The sequence below is a fragment of the Cornus florida genome, unplaced genomic scaffold, assembly GCF_030987335.1.
Source record: "Cornus florida cultivar Cherokee Brave unplaced genomic scaffold, ASM3098733v1 CherokeeBrave_3.0.0_Hap2_Chr07, whole genome shotgun sequence".
Classification (NCBI taxonomy): domain Eukaryota; kingdom Viridiplantae; phylum Streptophyta; class Magnoliopsida; order Cornales; family Cornaceae; genus Cornus; species Cornus florida.
In genome coordinates, this window is record NW_026775577.1 from 19,419,008 (window position 1) to 19,434,806 (window position 15,799).

A 15,799-nucleotide genomic window follows, 5' to 3' on the forward strand; every position below is an offset into this window, starting at 1 on the left:
ATATATGTATGTGTCTATCTATATATATATAATTTGTAAATTTACAACCCTTCGTCTCCTACGACGTTAAACAACCCTTCGTTTCGCCGGTAAGCAGAGTTCGGTTTGGTCTTGCATTACAAAAGCCCCATATTTCAGAATTGGGGTTTTGATTCTCGGCGCATACTCTCTACTCTTCCTCTGCTCCACCATTCATCCAGAACGGGGATCAACAGACCAGAAAAGATCAACCCCTAAACTTTGATAACAACTATAATATATATGTATATATAACCTCCACCAATTTCAGAACTTAAAAGACACAGAAAAAGATCTATTACCCAGTTTATGCCACCACTCCACAAGACATTGAGAAAAAGATGAGATTAAAGCTATGTTTGTCTGTGAAAGAGAGATGAAAGAGAAAGATGAGATGAGAGGGTAGTTTGGTCATTTTAGGTGAGATTAAAATATACCTTAGGGCATATTAGACATTTCATGTTACTTAAGACTGTGTTTGGCACCATTTTTTTTAAAATAGGGTGTTATTGTTCAAGTTTGCAAACTTAGGGGGTCTCATTGTCCAGAAAAGGACTAACTTATATATGTATGTCAATACGACAAACCTCAGGGGGTGTCGTTGTAATTAACCCTAGTATTTTATTTTTTTAAGAAATAAAATTTTAAAATATCTACCAAATTGATACTATTAAATTTGCAAAAAAACTATAGAACATTTAAAACTCTAGATTTTTTATAACTTTTGGCTATAAATACCATCAGGAATGGTATTTCACCATGAAATAGCTTAAGCTTATATTTCAATCATTTATGAGCTTATTTCAACCCAATTCAACAAGTAGATGGTGCTAGTAGTTAACAAATAGAAAGAAAGAAATTCTCTAATACTTAACAAAACGTGGGTAGTCCAAATAATTCGGGCCGGGTCGAAGTCATGCTAATTAACTATCAAAATTGACTTCCAAAATTTCTTTGCATTCTACATGTTGTTCGAGGCCTGAGCCGTGATAAAATCAAATTCTAGCCTTAATGTATTTATTTAATTTATAATCTTGATTTTGCATATCGATAGGCGTGACAATTCGTGTTTGCGAAGTACAAATAATTCGGGCCCGGTCAAATTCTAATTGTTAATTAACTGATTGAGTTGAGCCCAAAATTTAAAGAGTTCCTCTCACAAAGTTTGAACTCAAGAACAAGTTTGAAATTAACTAAAAATTCAATTTCAAACTTAAAATTAACTAAGCTCCTCTTGAATTAATTGTTGAGAAAATATTAACTTCCTCCAACTCACCCAACGATCGGCTATTGTTGAGAGTTAAATCACTCTTTCATCATACAAAGTGAAAGCATCATCACATCATATCAACACAAGCATATATGGAAATAACAAGGGTTAATTACAATGACATCCCCTGAGGTTTGTCTTATTGACAGTTAAATGAAAGTTAGTCCATTTTTGAACATTGACCACCCCTTAGGTTTAATAAAGTTAACAAAGGTACCCATCTGCCACATCTGATACGGTGAATTGACAATATTGCCCTTTGACTTGGTAGTGGACTTGTTTGGATCATAGAATTACATGTTAACCTTTATAATTCATTAATTAAACCAAACTACCCTTATATGCAAAAACATGTCAGTAAAAAATGTGGGTGAAATCAGCCTTCAAACCCTTGTATCACACGCACCACCATCACCACTCCACATCCCCACGACCACCCATATATACATTATCAAATCCAACCTAATCACCATCCAAATCCACATAATTGCAAATAAAAATCCACATACATGTAAGAATAAATCTCATATATATATATACAAATATACAAATCCCATATTGAAAGAGAATCACATAATCTCACAGAAATTCTATAAATTGCTTGAATTTCCAACACTTGGTTCGTTAACGTTAAGTTGGTGGTGAATTTGGAGTGGTAGTTGGAGTGGAAAAATCGTTGCAAAGCTTCTTCTGGGTTCACTGGGTAAGAAGATGAAGTGCACAAGTGGGTGCAACCCCACGCGCGACGATGGAGGGGTGCGTGAGCCCATTCCAATGGCGATTGGTGCCGGAAAAGGAGTGATCCAACCCCACGATACCATCCCCATCCCGTCGACGATGACAATCTGAGACTTACAGGGCCCAAATTCAACGCAACCTGGACTAATATGGAACTCCACATCATACCTTGTTGCTCGTCGATTACCCTCAAGGTGGCGGTTTCACAGGGTGGCCATCGTGGGAAGAGGTGGCAGTGGCCATGGTGGTGATGGTGTATAGGAGGTTAAGAGGTGGCGGCCGTGTTTTTTTGGGGGGCAATGGCGGTAGGTGAGGGTAATGACAGGTGCCCTAAAACGTGGAAAATAATAATGGAGGTATTTCGGTCACGCAAATATTCTGATATTTGGATTAAGAAATTATTATTCTATTGAAGGGCAATGGCATCTTTTATACCTTTTTATGGTCTTTTTGGCAGCAATTTTTGAGAGGGGGTGTGAGTGTTCAAAAAAAAGCCAACTATCATCTGCCTGTCAATAATGCAAACCTCGGGGGTGTGAGTATAATTAACCCAAATAACAATCACACATATCCACGCACAAAATAATGTTTTACATGGTTCACCCAACTCAAGGGTTACATCCATCAAAGAAAGGGATTCACTATTATGAATCAGGGAAGAGAATATACAACCACGTGTCAAAACCTTACTCACTCACTCATCATCTATTTTGAGGCTATATGTATACACTCGGGAATTACATATACTCATTCATCTCCTCACAACACTCACCCTTAAACCCCTAACATCTTTTCTCTTTTCTCTATTCTCTCTCTCTCTCTCAACCCCTCACACCAATCTTTATTTATGGAGTCTTCAAACTCAATTCCTTGTTGGACAAGTATTCCACAACTTGCCTACAAGAAGCTGCCATAATGATCACAACTCTAAAATAGAAACACAATATGATACAATTTCCTCCACAAATTTTAGCCTTCCAAAACGAAAAAGGAAACTAATTTTTTGCACACAAATTTTGAGCCACAAACCCAACAATCTCCACCTTGACTCAAAATTCAATCTTCACATGTTTCTCCATACCTCCACCTAGAACAAGGATCTTTTCATAGCTCCATCTCAATTAAAGATTTCTCTACCTCGAACAAAAACCCTATGATAAACTTGAGAAACACTACAATCTCCACATTTTCTCAAATTTCATCATTTTTTTTTTTTTTTTCCTATCTATCCCATTGGTGTTCAATTGCTCACGCATGGCTATCCACTAATTTTCAACTCATCTTCATCAATTGCTTTTCTGACTCAAAGCAACAAACCTCTCCTCTTCACTCTTCATATTCCCTTTTGCTCTTTATTGGGCTTAGAACAAACCTCTTCATTCTTCACACCTTTGCCCCATCTTGAAAACGAGCATCATCCAGCTTATCCTAAGACTTATTCCTCATGGGCTTAATAGTATCACCTTCTTCATACCTTCGTGTCATCATCATCTCTGATTGAATCTCCATAGCACCTCACGATCATCTTCTACTCTGACAAACTTCGCAACAATCTTCTTCTGCTAATCTTTAGGATCAATCACATGCTCTAACCCACCATCGGCTCTAAAACCAATTGTTGGGAATAATTAACTCCCTCCAACCCACTCAACGATCGGTTGTTGTTGAGAGTTAAATCCCTCTTTCATCACACACAGTGGAAGCATCATTATATCACATCAACACAAGCATATATAGAGATAACAATCACACACATCAATGCACAACACAATATTTACATGGTTCACCCAACTCTAAGGTTACATTTGTGGGAGAGAAAGGGATTTCACTATTATAAATCAAGGAAGAGAATGTAGAACTACATGTCAAAACCCCACTCACTCACTCATCATCTATTTTGAGACTACATGTATACATTCGGGAATTACATATACTCACTCATCTCCTCACAACACTCACCCTTAAACCCCTTACATCTTTTCTCTCTTCTCTCTCTCTAAACCCCTCACACCCATCTCTATTTATAAAGTTTTCAAACCCAATTTCTTGTTGGACAAGTATTCCCCAACTTGCCTACAAGGAGCTACCATAATGATCAAAACTTTAAAATAGAAACATAATGGAATACAATTTCCCCAACAAATTTTAGCCTTCCAAAACAAAAAAAGAAACTAATTTTCTGCACACAAATTTTGAGCCACAAATCTAACATTAATTAACTCTTATTTGATGGGACTCGAATTCATAAAAAGCCTATTTGATTATATTCTCTTGAAAAACAATTTTGAGTAATTCTAAACATAATTCAACAATATTTTCATATAAAGATTTGAGTTCTTTTTTTCTTTTTTCTTTTTTTTTTTTCCCACCATATATAAAATAATAATTTGCGAAAAATTGTTGACCAAATATTCACTGTGTCGCAAAGTTGGCATAATTCTTTTTGGCATAACTGAGAGGCCTTGTGTCCAACTCTTGGATGCATATGTGCCTGCTCTGGACTTATCTGCATATCGTCGATTTGGAGTGATTGCGAGTATCTAAAAGCAATTGTCCACACCCTAAAGGGTGTGTGAACATGAAAAATTATTAGATAGCCCTCGTTCATAAGCCACTTGGTAATCCAACCAAGCTCAACCAAACTATGAAAGTAGTCATAATGTTTATAATTTCACAAAACAAAAACCATTCAGAGGCAGTTACAAATGTGCAACATTGTTTTGATTATAACATACAACAGCAATCATCATCATAGTTGATCTTAGTGAGTGTTAGATCACAACAGTGCATGTTAAAATTGACAAACAAATACAAAAAAACTTAAGACTAAAACCAAGCAAACATAGGAAATTATGCCCCCAACTTGAAATGTTATGGCTAAAATATTCAGAAGAATGTAGAGTACTCTCCAGCTCAAATAACACCAATAGGACATGAAATTAGGTGAAATGACACCAATAGGACATGAAATGAGGTCAAGATCAGTGCAACTGCATCAGCTTCAGAGAGCTTCCTGGATGAGCTTCTCTGTGAGAGCTTTAGGAAGTCCCATAACACAATCAGCAGTCCCTATCTGAAAAACAATTGCAATCAACAACCGAAGTCAGGAGAAATACATAAAATCTTTTAAATGGAAGCGAGCTAATTCTCTTCTGCCATGACATTGATGGTTTTAATAATCTACACAGTTTTTGGGATGTGAATTCCGGTAACAAAAAGAATAAATTAAGAAAAGAAGAAAAAAAACATATGATACTCTAGTTGGTGGAAGATATTACGAAAAACTTAATAGGACTGTTAGAAGAGCTGGTTTAGGAACTTCTGATGAGCTATTAATGTCCTTGTTAACATATCTTTGAAAATTTTACTTTTATCACACGCAACAATAAATCCGAGAGAGCTAACCACTGTATCAACCAAGGGTAGTGTCAGTGGATGTTCAAGCATCAAACCGCCAGCAACGTTGAGAATGATTCCTTCCTCAATCTGAGCATAACACCCCATTATTATAAAATAGGCAATGACGAAAAATCAAATACATAAAGATAAACTAGGGGAAAAAATACATAAAGATATCTTTGCAAAATTTACCAGGCTATCAATGACCTCAGCTGGTATGTCATGGAAATAAACCTGCATCACAACACCACCAGAAACTGATTTTCAAACTTAATTATGACAAACATCAAGTTCAAAGAATTTAACAGGAATCATTCTAAATTATTGAACATAAGACACAAGAAACTATTGGGAAAATTAAAGAACAAGTTTTTTCTAGGATAATATGAAAATATGCCTGTTAAGTCGAATTATGTTATGAATGTTCACTGTGGATGTGTGCCCTCAGATTTGTCTACTGTGCAAATATTTTTCCATTCCTTTGAAGCATCAGATACATATAATCATATCCGTATACGGTACAGTTACTCCAAGGTGAGCAAAAGTTCCAGGTAAGGAAATATCTTAAGCGTACCGAGACAGCACCCCGTTTTAAATAGTTCAGTACTAGCAACACCATTGCTTACACAAGCCAGGATTAGTCTGCACAGAAAATTAAACAGAGTGCGATGTAGGACAATGTGTGTGTGTGTGTGGTGGTGGTGGTGGTGAAGTAGTTTTTGCAGGTGAAATAGTGCAAAGCATGAGATTGGTATAGGAAAAGTAAATAGTGAACATGAAAACCAAGTTGATAATTGGTTGAATGTTTCTTGGGTGCATTTAATGTGTTTGTGTAAAAATGCCAGAATTGAGGCATGAAGGTGTTGCGATAGGTCGGCTTATGAATTGGTGCTCATCTTTGGAATTTGAAGTAAGAAAAAAGTGTCCTATGCATTTATTGTTTAGCCAGTTGTAACTCCCTATAAAAGGATGGAATTTTGAAGAGAAAACAAATAATTGAAATGAAGAATTGAGAGAAATATTATAACTCTTTTGAGTTTGAAGCTTTTGCTTTGTAATCTGCGCGAGATTTTATTATTTTCAGCTTCCACTTTGTCAGAGTGATGGTTAACTCTCACTTTTGGTGGCAGCTACTACGAAGGGATTTCCTCTTCATAGGAAACCGGGTATCGATTCGTTAAAGAGGAAGCCTCAGGCAATTCAAGCAATACCACAACACGTAATTTCCTTGCTTCCTTGGAATATATGACACCAACATATTAACATCAGCAAAACATAAATAGGGCATGTGGTCATTTTTCAAAAAAGAAAACTGTGTGGATTACTAAATCCGACCCATGTGAACTGAGCAAATTGGAAAAGCGTGCTTATCAGTTTGTTGATTTGATAAATCTAATCAATGAAGTTGTGCATCACTGATTCAGGAAACCTATGGACAGATGCAATATGCTTATAATTTCAACCATGCAAACATGACAAGGAATTAAGAGGAGTGTGATCAAATGGTCCCAAGTCCAGTGAGTTGCAAGCTCGAAAATAGATAGCCTCAGATAGATAAAACAAAGGACATAGGATTAATCTATAATGTGTTGACATGCACTGAAGCTTATATGAATGCAAACCTCTTCAATCGCAACTGTTTGATGAGAGTCAAAAATTAGATACATGCATGAGAAGAAAATACCTCTGCCCTCTCCCAGCCTCCTTTTCTTGTACCCGTCCTAAGGTTTATTACCAGTACAGATCCCACCACTGAGGCATGACCACCAGAATAGCCTGCAATTTAAATGGATTTTACCACTAGATCAAGCTAATTGATGAATGTAGTGGAATAAGTTGGTGGGGAACCCAACAATTAGGCAAACCTTTGATAAATTGGCGTGCTTCTTCCTTGCTGGACGGTTTTTCTCTGATTATCCCTTCATAGACCACCACCTCAATATCAATTAGATTTAGCAGTGAGATGCAACCCCAAAATAATGTCCATCCCCAGACCAGTTAATCTAGGAGACAAAGAATATGTCAGGCATGAGGCCCATGACATGATGAGAAAGCAAATTGGATACGAGATATCGACAAACTTATATTGTAACAGAGAACCTGTTCACTAATCTCTTAAAAACATTTTTCCTGACACCCTTACAAAAACTCCACCTAGAATTTTGTGAAGAAATAGTAGTTAATGAGGTGAAAATAACTACAAACTACAATTTTCTTCCTTCCTCTTCTTTTTTCCCTTTTCTTCCATTGGAAAGATTTTCCATATTTTTATTCATTAGAAGGCAACAATGGTTATATAAGTATGGTGTCAATAGAAATGTCCCTTATTTAGCTGCAATGCTAGAACAGGATCCATAACATTACGAGTCATCTTATAATAAGTTGATGCATGTACAACAATATCTAAAATAATTAATTTGATGAAATCAAAATCTTTGGGTAACAATTCTTACACTTGGTACCTTAAAAGATGGAGGCCATGAAAAGAGAGAAGTTATTATGTCAAAATCCAATAATGAGTAATATAAATATGTTCTATGACATTGTATCTTCAATTTGATAATAAATTCATTCTTATACGGTCAAGGCTTAGAGACCTAAATCTCCCACCATAATTGAAAAGGAAGCACTACCGGCAATCAACTCCAGCTTTTCCCTTTCCCCATCATGAATACATGGATTTAAAGGAGCATGCAAGAAGCTAAAATTGGATTTCCAATGAGGATATGGTAGATAATCATTAAATGTGATTCTCTAATTTATTCTTCCTTTTGGGAAACTGTGATGTTCTCAGCTCTGATGATCATTTGGGTTTGTTTTACCATGTCCTCCTCATAACATGAAGTTCTTGAAATTCTCAACCATCAATTTATAAAAAAATTAGTAGAATGTCTTTACTTTTCCTTTGCTTGGTGCAAAATTACCTTCTGTTAAAAAAATAAAGTAAAATTAAATTGATTTTGTTTGCAATTCTTAGTGTAACAATTCGCCACTCCTTTGTATTTTTCAGCATAATGCTAAAACACAATGCGAGCAACATGCCCTTGCCTCCACTTTAGCATGCTTTTACAGTATTACTTAACATCAGCTGTTCTTGCTGCGAAAAATGGCTATATATTACGTCAAAATAAGTAAACTGATATCAGCGAATAAGTAAAAGAACAAATAGAAGCATACTGTGTCTGCAGTAATTAGAAGTGTTGAGTAAGCATCCTCTTCCAAATGACCAGTAGTTTGGAGCCTTGATAAAATGGCATCTGCCTAGAAGAAATTCCAATTTAACGAAAGTAAGACACTATAATCAAACCCACTCTTCGAAATAGTAAGATGAGCGTCTTGATTAAATATGCGAAATAAATTTGGAGGAAGAAGAGAGGAGAAATTAGCTTCCATACAGGAACTATGAAAAAGAAAAGAAAAAGAACCGCAATCTTTGCATAATTGCGATCAGTGCAACAGACAAAGGTAACTGAAACACAAGTCATGAGAAAGCGGACAAAACTACTCAGCAGGAAAGTGGACTTCCATTGCAATCAGACTAAGGGAGCCTAACTTTAAACTTGATTATTGCATTAAAATGAATGTCGTTTGTCCTTGATTTTCTTCCTTCTCCACCAATGTCATTGTTGAAAACCTCAAACACGATTTGCTTTACTCACCGATTGTGAAGACATGCTTCAGCTATAGGAACATAAACACTTCCACGGACAGTTAATTCACCATGTCCATGTTGCCAATGTGAAGATTGAAGAGGAATGGGAGACTGCCCGAGTGGTTTTTCACTTGACTTCGGATCCCAATGTTCAACAATGTAAGTCTCTTCTTTCTGGCTTTGAGTTACTCAAATCATGCTTTTATATATATATATAAAAGCCAGAAAGAAGAAACTTACATTGTTGAACATTGGGATCCGAAGTCAAGTGAAAAACCACTCGGGCAGTCTCCCATTCCTCTTCAATCTTCACATTGGCAACATGGACATGGTGAATTAACTGTCCGTGGAAGTGTTTATGTTCCTATAGCTGAAGCATGTCTTCACAATCGGTGCCCGAGTGGTTTTTCACTTGACTTCGGATCCCAATGTTCAACAATGTAAGTCTCTTCTTTCTGGCTTTGTGTTACTCAAATCATGCTTTTATATATATATATATATATATATATATATATATATATAGCTAAACAAATGAAAGAGGAAACATGCAGAAGTCTCTCACTGCAAAAACAAAAGTGAGAAGAAGAAACAAAAAATTTTGAAAGAAAAAAAAAATATATATATATACACACACACACACACACACACACACACATATGTATAAATAGGAAGAGAATTAGTCCTTAGAAGGAAATGAAAATACAAATAAAACCTATCACAGACCAGCAAAGCGAATTTCATATCACTACGCTTAAGAAAGACACTAAATGGCATGCATTTCCACATTGCTAGTCCTCTTATAAGAGAAAATGCATCAAGATTGGCTGAAATAATAATCCAAATACACATCCATCCAATATTTTAAAAAGATCAAACACTTCTTTTAACAGATTGGAGAACTCCAAAAAGCTCCTAACATTCTTAATCTAGTCAATCACATACAAAAATATGGCAGCTTTGAAAAGTTTTTGAAATAGATGTTTATTAGGTTTTGCAAATTGCAATGTGTGTCAAAGTAAATTTTTGGATGTCATTCCACTAAGAGAAACACATAGTAAGTAAGAGTAGAGATTCAAAGAACCATCTTCAGAGTAAATGACCAGTACATGGGAAGTAAGAAGACAGACGGAACCCCCTCCTCGCGCAAAGGGGGGGTGAGGGGGGTTCAAGGCCCATAGTGGGCATTCATGGGTGTTTGTATAAGGTAGTATTGCCTTCTTAGGCCATCTCGTCTGAACCATATTTCTATTGTTAGGGCCTTTATATCGATTATTGAATCACATAAGTAAAGAGAGTGTTTACATAACCAAGGGACACAAATCTTTCAAAAATCATTTCCATGTGAAAAAGGATAACAATAGCCAATTTAGGTCTAGGGAATTGGTTGAAGAAACCTGGAGAATATCGCAATCTATATGGAGCTTCTCATGATTTAAATCACTGCAATTCCTACAGTTATTCATGAAAAATGAAGAATTGAAATTTGAGGAAGTTTTATTTAACTTGCTGCTTATTTAGACACAATTTAAAGAAAGCATACCTCCTTTTTTAAAATAAATAAATAAATAAAAAGACATTCAAATGTTACTGTATTAGTTTTGGGATGTTGTTTAAAAACATACCAACTTCACTTTTAATGTGATTGTAATAAGAACTGACACCATTTCATACTTCGACAGGTTAATAAAGGTCATATTTTCAGGTTGTACAAGTGACATTTGTGTTAAAGTTGAATTAACCAATTTTACTCCCAATAGTTGCTAATTAAGACATATCTCCGCAATCCACCAGTTTAATTCCTAATAATATGAATACCATGTGATGGGTAGTGTGGAGCATGATAAATACAGTACATCAAGGCCCAATTTCACTAATTTTTGGGATGTATTTTGGTATTCCCATGCTTGTTATGTTGCCCTAGTGTGTGTTTGATCTGTTTTGCTGTTTTATTTCGCAACACCATGTAAATAATTGCATCAAAAAATTCACATTATATGACATTAGCTCTAATTCATAGAGCTCAAACAAGAAGAAAACTAAGTAAACTCAAACCCTGAAAAGGATAAAGCAGCACAAAGTTCTGATTACCATTTAGTCATTTACCCACTTCTTCCTCAGTCATAAGGACCGTGTATGTGTATGTCTATACACACACATACATATTTATTTATATATATAATGGCTAATAGTAACAGTCATGGTGTCATACCTTTGCTTCAGCTAGAACCATTACCAATTCCTCTGGCTTTTCCTTCCTAATACTTTTCTCATCTATGTCTGCAGTCTAAATCTATAACCCAAATTAATGTTCTGGTCTTTCAAGTCAACAAATAACAATTAAAATTAAAATTGATAAAAGAAAATTTAATTATGCTTCGTTCAGAAAAATACCATGATTGTGAATTCATAGCCCATCTCAGACAAAATCTCTCGACGAGCCATTGATGATGAGCCTAAAATTACCTTCATGAGAAATTACATCGAAACATTCAAACATAATTTAAATAAAGAAAGTAAAAATGAAAATAAATTGAAGAACTTGGAGGATGAATGAGGATAATGTAACCTTGAATGGCGTGTTGGGTATGGCCATATCTCTCGCAGCTCTTGAACAGGTGTGTGTATGGAGAGTGAATTACAAGAATGGAACAACTTTATCCTTTTACAATTAGCGGGAAGCACACGCGAAAAAAATAAATTAAATTAAATAAATAGCTAATAAAAAAATCAACTTGACAAAATTAAGAAAGAAAATAAAATAAAATAAATGCAAACGCACAACTATTTTTGCGAATTGAGACGGATGGTCTTTTCAATGCACTTTTTACACTTCCAAAATTGTCTTTAAAGTACATTTTTTGTATCTACTTTTCAAGTATTATTATTATTATTATTATTATTTCCGAAATTACTATTATTATTTTTTATTCGATGGTAAAGTGCAATAGGGAAGTATAATAAGTTCTAAATTATAGGTTAAACTGTTTTATGTTTCTAAATGGTCCGAAAAAGAAAAAATAAAAATAATTTCATCTAAAGACAAAATTATTATTTGAATAATACACGAGCTTTACCAAACAGACAAACAATTTCTTCTGATATTAAAAAACTCTTTTAAAATATAATTCTCAAACACTAACACAAAAGTCAAATAAAAATGTTAATTACTTAGGGCCCGTTTGGCATGCGTTTTACTTTAGGCGTTTTGTTTTTGACTAAAACAGAAATAGCGTTTTTACTATTAGAGTGTTTTGGCAAAAATCGGAAGCATGTTTGGGAACGATCTTTTACTGTAAAAATGTCGGAAACAAAAACATGCAAAACATGTTTGGTAAGTCATGCGTTTCAAGAATTTTAAAAACAAAACATGTTTGGTAGCTCTAACTGTTGTAAACAAAATAAAACAGAAACAAAAAACATGTTTGGTTATCATTGTTTTTAATTTATTTTTATAAATTTTAAATTTATTTATAAATTTATTTCTATATAAATAGTCTATATATTTTTAATAAATATATTAAAATTTGAACACACAAATACACACACACACACACAGAGCATGTTATCTTGATCTGAAACTACACTTTAAGTTATTTGAAATTTCCTGGTATAGTTTGTTCCTTTGGTGATGATTGTCCATAGGTTTGTGTTTCATTCATTTTGCTCATTTTTCGCATTAGCGAAAGAAGAAAAAAAAAATACTACACAGCGCTGATAATAATTTTCGACTCTTATAAGTCTGCATTGGTAGAAATTTAACTCCAAAATACAGATTCTTGCCTTCTCTTTTGTAAAAAAATGTAAACCCCCACCAAATTATATATATATTAATTTTTGTAATAACCTATTTACAAGTTATTTGTAATAACCTACTTCAATTTTATTATCATTATACATGTATAGTCCAACTCAATATTAAAAATAAATAATCTCTAGTCACATTTTACTATACTACATGAGAATCAACGTTTGTAAAAAAATTTGCAATAACCTATTTACAAGTTCTTTACAATAACCTGCTTCAATTTTATTATGATTATACCTGTATAGTCCAACTCAACATTTAAAATAAATAATCTCTAGTCACATTTGACAATACTACATGAGAGTCAATATTTGTAAAAAAAATTTGCAATAACCTATTTACAAGTTCTTTGCAATAACCTAATTCAATTTTATTATCCTAATACCTGTATAGTCCAACACAACATTAAAATAAAAACAAACTCAATTGAAAGCATAATTGAAATAGAATGTATAACATTTACAAGTCCTTAAATATTCAACCAACAAATTAAACAAGTTTAAGTTGTACATAAAATGTTTGGAACAAAGCATTAATAATACATAGTTGTCACTAAAAATTGATAAGAAGTTCATAAAGTGGATGCAATGGCAACGACACATCATCTTCATAACAGCACATGTGGCCTTCAAGAGAGCATCAACACACTTCATATCTGCAATAATAGCATTTAAGTTGAATTATATATCTGTAAAAAAGATTTATATTACATATATATATTGCAAGCTCACAATAGCAACAAATATATTACATATAAAAGAAAAAATATACCATCACTTTCAGAAGGATCAAGAGTGCTGAAGAGAATTCCAAATTTGATCAGCAATAGTATTACGCAACTGATCCATTTCTCGAAGCTGAGCCGAAGGCACATGCTCAACAATCTCATCATCTTCACCATCACTTTGAGGAGGATCATTACCATCAAATATGTCATCAGGCTGATGCTGATTTTTGATGAAATTATGTAATGTGCAACAAGCCATTACAATCAATACTTGTGTTTAAAGTGTTTTAATGTGACAAGTTAGAAACTTACCGTGAAAATGAGAGTTTTGAGTTAAAATTGACTTTATTCAAGGTACCTTTATAGAAACAAGAGTGTTTTGATGTAAATGTAATAAACTAGGAGTGAAAATGAGATATTTGAGTTAAAAATAACCATATTCAAGGTACCTTTGTAGGACGAGAGTGTGTTCATATAAAAAGTTAGAATCTTTGAGTGAAAACGAGTGTTTTTGGTTAAAAATGACCTTCTTCAAGGTACCTTTAAAGGAAATATAGTGTTTTGATGTAAAAACTTACAAACTTCGAGTGAAATTTAGTGTTTTGAATTCAAAATGACCTACAAGAGTTTTTTTACATAAAAAGTGTTAAACTTTTAATCAAAATGAGAGTTTTGATTTAATACCTTTTGAAGTAACGAGAGTGTTTTGATGAGATGAAATAAAAATGAGATGAATGACTAATATAAGACGACTTTCAATCAAAGGAGAAAGAAAAAAAAATTCTATTCTGTAAGACTATAATTTATATAAACAGCATAACCAACTTTCATTTGGTAAAACCGTGTATTTAGTACATGGAAATGCTAAAGTTCAGACATGCAACTTATATGCAATCACTTGAAACAGAGTTATAAATTGCATGTAAATTATTGAGCGAGATGTTGAACCTTTTGATTGCTGCATGAATTTGAGGTGCTAGATACAAATCTGCCTGAAAGAGTAGCCAAAATATATTTTAGGAAATAATATATGCATAACAAAAGTAATTTGTAAGCACGTGTACTGCATTTAATAAGGGTCCAAGGTGCTATGCCACATATAACTCTGATCAAGGCCGAGATAACCATAATTATTAATGCAAACAATTCTGATTCCTTGTCTAACATGCTTTGTGATGCCCTAAAATTATAAAAACAAAACAATATAAAATAAATAAATAAATAAAGACATTGCACCTCTTTGAAAATAATTACATCATAAAATATTGAAGTACACTTAGCTACCTATCTAAGCTACAATACAAGTGTACAAGCAAACAAAGTGGATCAATCCATATTATATACATCTGCACTCTAATTCACTACTCAAGCGAATTTTTTTCCCTAAAACAGTTTTCTATTGAGTTAAAGTTCTTGAATTAGCAATTTAAATAATTTGAATGCAATGATTCACATTATAATCGTATTTTCAGAGCTTCATCCTGATCTTAGATGCAAGAATGCAAGTGAACAACTTTACAAGACATCACCAATGTCAAATTTTCATATCTAGATATATAACATATTAAAACAAATGACCTCCGTATTAATTATTATATAATCTGAGTGATGAAAATATCAATTTGAGTTGCATTAGCCAAAAGTACAACACCATTATTATTTATTTTAAATTTCTTTCAGTTAATCATCTAAAATACGTGAAACATAATTCTTATTGTTATTCTCATTAAAGAGGATCATAATATATGCAGTGCTCTTTCATACAACAACTTTACAATTGATCAGTCAGGACCATCTCCAACATGTCAATTACAGAAAGTGTAAGATTACTTGCAAGTTCTTACTTTTAAATCATTATTATTTTTCTTCAAACCAGCCTAACTTTTCACTCTGTTTATTTTCTTCAGAAACATGTTCAGCAGCTCTTCAGCGGGCAACACATCGTAAATTTCTAAAGCATTAGAAGAATTTCCATCATAAAATTCTCCATCATTTGCATTAAGTTACTGAGTACATGCTTCAATTTATTATATTAATTGAAATAGTACCAAACAAAAAGCAAAGAAAGCATCAAGTAATTAGTAGAAATAAAAACAACAAATCTGGAAAACTAGTTCAAGAAGACAAAGAAACAGAAAAGAAACAGAAAATACCCTAAAAATAATAATCAATATGATCAAGCCTGCACAG

At 33.6% G+C, this 15,799-nt stretch overlaps 1 protein-coding gene across 4 annotated transcripts; it reads right to left on the reverse strand.

Annotated features, from left to right (window-relative positions):
- Window positions 1–4,669: 4,669 nt before the first annotated feature.
- LOC132266702 (uncharacterized) lies at window positions 4,670–11,769 on the reverse strand. Of its 4 annotated transcripts, XM_059767670.1 has the most exons (9): window positions 11,644–11,769; window positions 11,469–11,540; window positions 11,287–11,361; window positions 8,603–8,686; window positions 7,291–7,360; window positions 7,110–7,201; window positions 5,618–5,659; window positions 5,432–5,512; window positions 4,670–5,099 (listed from the first exon to the last, which is right to left on the reverse strand). In XM_059767670.1, the coding sequence occupies exons 1-9, from the start codon at window positions 11,668–11,670 to the stop codon at window positions 5,028–5,030; spliced, it is 615 nt and encodes a 204-aa protein (XP_059623653.1). In that variant the 5' UTR covers window positions 11,671–11,769; the 3' UTR covers window positions 4,670–5,027. The 4 variants fall into 4 exon arrangements, with proteins under 4 accessions (XP_059623653.1, XP_059623654.1, XP_059623657.1 ...); XM_059767671.1 differs by lacking the exon at window positions 11,644–11,769 and having other exon boundaries at window positions 11,287–11,367; XM_059767673.1 differs by lacking the exons at window positions 4,670–5,099; window positions 5,432–5,512 and adding an exon at window positions 6,000–6,067.
- Between the last annotated feature and the right edge of the window lie 4,030 nt (window positions 11,770–15,799).

Excerpts from the sequence above, each read along its gene's own strand:
- LOC132266702 (XM_059767670.1), bottom strand. The coding sequence starts at position 11,670 with ATGGCCATACCCAACACGCCATTCAAG. Across the intron at positions 7,361-8,602 it reads TTCTAATTACTGCAGACACA|GTGGTGGTCTATGAAGGGAT; the intron begins GTATGCTTCTAT and ends ATTGATATTGAG. Across the intron at positions 5,100-5,431 it reads TACCCTTGGTTGATACAGTG|ATAGGGACTGCTGATTGTGT; the intron begins GTTAGCTCTCTC and ends ATTGTTTTTCAG.